Source organism: Centruroides sculpturatus, unplaced genomic scaffold (genome assembly GCF_000671375.1).
Source record: "Centruroides sculpturatus isolate CEXI.00-Female unplaced genomic scaffold, Cexi_2.0 scaffold254, whole genome shotgun sequence".
Taxonomy (NCBI): Eukaryota; Metazoa; Arthropoda; class Arachnida; order Scorpiones; family Buthidae; genus Centruroides; species Centruroides sculpturatus.
The window spans coordinates 512295-516474 of NW_019384488.1; the positions used below are offsets into that span (position 1 = coordinate 512295).

Genomic DNA, 4180 nt, shown 5'->3' on the forward strand with positions numbered 1-4180 from the left:
TTGTAAAGACAGGAGACGCCGACGAAAGGCGGAGAAGGCTCTCTTTGTTTTGAATCATTAAGTCTTGCTCGGGCAAAAACAGGAGATGCTGACAGGGCAAAGAGGGTTCTCTGTGTCACGTTCCTTTAAGGCTCGCTCGAGTAAAAAGGCCGAGCAGAGATGGAGAGTCATGGAGTATCCCGCATGTACTGTATAAGGCCCGCTCGGGTGAAGACAGAAGACGCCGAGAAAAAGCGGTGAAGGCTTTCTGTATCCCGTTTTATTAAATTTCGCGCAGGGCGAGAATTTTTTGTTCTTTTTTATTGAGGTTCGGTATGAGTTTGAAGTAAATTTTGTGGCCATAACGTCCGTATTATTACGACCTCGCATCTTAGTGGTTTTCTTTCTTTCATTATTACTAGTTGTTGTAATATTGTATTCATTAGTTTAGAAAGTAACGATACGGTGAGTTTCGAATAGTTGAATTTGAAGTATTCAGTGGAAATTATAAATATTTTTGTTGTTTGAGTTAGGACGAATGAAACTCGACAAGTGATGTCAGTCGCTTATAAAGTTGCATTTTTTCCAACTCTTGGTGGAACTCAAGAGTTTTCCATTAAGTGGTGAGTTCTGGGTTGTCGTTCGTCTGCAAATGACGAATGGCAAGCGAAGAGCCGCTTGTTTCCTTCAATTGATAATAAGAAATAAATGAAAAAGTGCCAATAAAAACAGCTAATTACAAAAGTAATTAAAGTTAGGAGAATTAAGTATCTAGCTTTGGTATAAATCGCTTTAAACTTCTTATAAGTGGTGTTAATTGCTTTGTTTTAATCGTGATCGTGAATTTCAATTCACCCTAGTTTTGAATTTTTAATAACTATTTTCTTAACGTAATCAATAGTGTTTATGACCGAAATTAACCAAAAAAGTTTGAGAAAAAGCAGTGGCGTAGCGAACGTAACTGGTGTCCGGGGCACGACACTTTATTGGCGTCCCCCTCCCCTCTCAAAAAACAAATCTTGTTTGTCTTGGAGACCATTTGGCGCCCTCTGCGGGTGCGCCCGGGACACGATAGACCTCCTTGCTCTCCTTTCGCTACGCTAGTTAGAAAAAGTGCAAATATTAAAAAGAAAAGCGTTTGTAACAAAACGATTAATAACGAAATTGCATTCTGTCCTTTCGAATAGATGTAGTAACTTATTCAACGTGAAATTAATTGTACATGAGTTAGAAAATTTTGCGATGTTATATGAAGAAAATTGTAATTCGCGACAAGTACAGTAGAAACAAGAGAGAACGAACGAAGTGAGAAAATTCATAGGTCGAAAAGGAAAAGAGAGTCTGTGAAAATTTCCTTTTGGTTGTTAGAAACAAAACCGATTTTAGAAAGGCCGCGATGATGCGAGAACTCGGGCTTGTGTAAATTTGACGATTCCAATGTTAGGCTATACTTTTTAGTCAAAAGAGAAGTATTCTATTTCACAAATAAAGTCAAGGAACTCAATAAAATTTTTTCACAGCACTTCCTCCGTGAGTGACACAGCTTCCGAAAGACTACTCATCCAGGGAAATGGAGAAAAATTGTGGATTGGAGCTACAGTCAATTTTACCAAAAATGGGCATTTGAGTGACAGGGCAAGGACCCCGAATAAAAGGCAAGAGAACAGGTGATGACACAGAGTTCGCCTGTGTAATTTGTGTGTGTTAAACACTTCTACTAATTCTATGCTCTTGTAAAAGTTTATAAAGTTATGTGAAAACCGAAGGGACGAACTCTTCACCCCGCTTACCGGTAACTGTTCACTTTGTCGACGGATAGCTAGGAGGGCTATAAATCGAATCGAATGGGGAGCACGCGTGTATAAGCCGATAGGTGTTGGTCGTTCCAATGATCAGACAGGTTTAAAATAAACACAATCACAGTTTAATATTTCTCTAGTCTAAGATACATAAAATTACAATTATTGGCTAAATATGGGATTATACGCGTTATAAGCTGCAAAGATATAACCTGCGCGACAAATCTTTTGTAAGCAGCCCGATACACGGGTTTGTTAAATTTAAGCGCGGAGAGTTTACTCATATCTAATCCCGTTCATACGATGTAGGCTGGACGATCGTGGACCTTGGTCAGGAGAAGTGCGGCTATCAAGTCTGGAGAGGTCCTTCTTCGGTAGGGTAGATGAGGAGAGGTCCGAATAGAGTTACCGGCCTGGACGCTTCCTTATGACGAGCGCCCCGAGGTGCGGGTGCGACCCCTTTTTATGCTCGTCCCGCAGAGGGAACTATCGGGGAATTCTAATGCAATCCGGTCCAAGTTCGATTTGCGTCCGGGTGTTGTTTATGTTAATTGTCAGAAATCGAACTTTTCGACAAATTTATTACCTTTTTCTATCCGGTATCGTTACTTATTTTACCTCATTAAACTGATAACATCTGCCAAACATACTAAATTAATTGCTGGTCAGAGTTTGGGTTACAACCTTAGTAATAATTGTTAAATTGGAGAGATATTTGATCGGTTTTATCTATTAAGAAATAGGGAGAAATTGTGTGCGTGTTTTTTTCCACTTGGTTAATTAACCAACTTTTTGTTTACTTTTTTCTCCGACCTTTGACTCGATCCTTATGTCATTGTATTAACATATAACAAAATTATTTAATTAGTAAATTATTCCCTTCGAATAATAATGAAAAATTGTTGTTATTTAACGTTTAAATGCGTAGTGGAATGCGTTATTTCCGGCGCGCTGTTCATCGACTTCCTCCTCCATCCCCAACCCCACCGTTCTCATGCTCGACCGCTCGGGCGAGACTTACAGATNAAAATCTGTATAACTAAACGAAAGTTTTCATTATGTACAAGTTTAACGATAATTATATTTTAATGTATTCTGCATTACTTTCACTTATACATATAATGCACATTCCACACAGTAAATGGTAATTCGACAGATTACAATAAAATCAGTAGTATTATTATTTATTCTTAATACCGACTATATTAATCACATATCTATCTATTTAAGTTTCGATTTCCATAGCCGTTTATAATAACTACAGGTATGAATCTAGCAGACACTTATTAGTAACGATGCATATCATTAACAAAGCCATTTTTTATCCGTAAGAAACATCCATAAATACATCTTTAACTTAAAAACTTCAAGTAATTGATAAAGGAGAAAAGAGATTTAAAAAAAAGGGTTATACTTCTGAACACTTAAAACTTGCAGAAAATTCGTTTAATATTCTAAAATTTTGATAATTCGAAATTGTTTCATTCCCCTTGTGATTTTTCTGCTGGGTTGGGTTGAAGTTAATCGTTTGGACATACTTTTAGTGTCTCACTTAATAAGTTGTAATGTCCACAAAAGGAGGCTTTGTGCCACTTTAAGACTGCGATATTAATTCTGTGTTGACAATTTACTATATTTTTTTATTGTCAACAGAATCGAGCTTAGTCAATACGGCACCTTTAGCAAGAGGCGCTACTGTAATCTGTCACCTATAATCATGCATAATTAGTCATTCATTAGTCACAAAAATTTTGAAATAATATAAAAGTGCTTTTAAGCACGCACTATAATCCGATGTAAGTATATTAAAGATATGTTCCGATTAACAATTCATTTCAATGTTTATTTAATGTATTATTAGTAAATTTATATTTATATTTTATTTCTATTGCTATATCTGACTTTGTTTTTTATTGTATATTTGTATTTGTATATATTAATTTGCAGTTATATTTTTCTTTTTCCGTTGTCAATTTTTTAAATTTGAACATATGTGTTGTATTTAATGAAACACCAATCTTGTAATTCTCTCGTTAAGCCCGAGGATGGCCTATAGAGTAAGCCGAAAACGTTAGTTTTCAATAAAACTATCTCGGAGACAAGAAAGATGTGTTGTGATAAGCTTATAAAACATATATGTCTACAGTGGCGTAGCGTAGTGGGGGCGGCACTTTTATGTGCCGGAAAAATTTTATCTATACAATAAATGATAATAATATCTTGTAAAAATTTGAACCATTTCATTTCATATTTTTGTCGCACCTACGATTCAAACCGATTGAAATGAATACGGAATTTCTCATTACTTATTCTGTGACGAAACTGAATTTTAGTCTTTTAAATTCAGATACCTAAATAAAGGGGCGGCGAAATTTTCCTCCGCCCCGGGCGGCTTACACCCA

The 4180-nt window shown here is 36.2% G+C and overlaps 1 protein-coding gene across 2 annotated transcripts; it reads left to right on the forward strand.

The window, feature by feature from the left end:
* Positions 1-2768, forward strand: LOC111621656. Of its 2 annotated transcripts, none has more exons than XR_002756116.1 (3): positions 1-307; positions 1500-1646; positions 2088-2768. XR_002756116.1 is itself a non-coding variant. In XM_023363862.1 (3 exons), the coding sequence occupies exons 1-3, from the start codon at positions 160-162 to the stop codon at positions 2179-2181; spliced, it is 318 nt and encodes a 105-aa protein (XP_023219630.1). In that variant the 5' UTR covers positions 1-159; the 3' UTR covers positions 2182-2768. The 2 variants fall into 2 exon arrangements, 1 of the variants encoding a protein (XP_023219630.1); XM_023363862.1 differs by having other exon boundaries at positions 1-236.
* The last annotated feature ends 1412 nt before the right edge of the window (positions 2769-4180 follow it).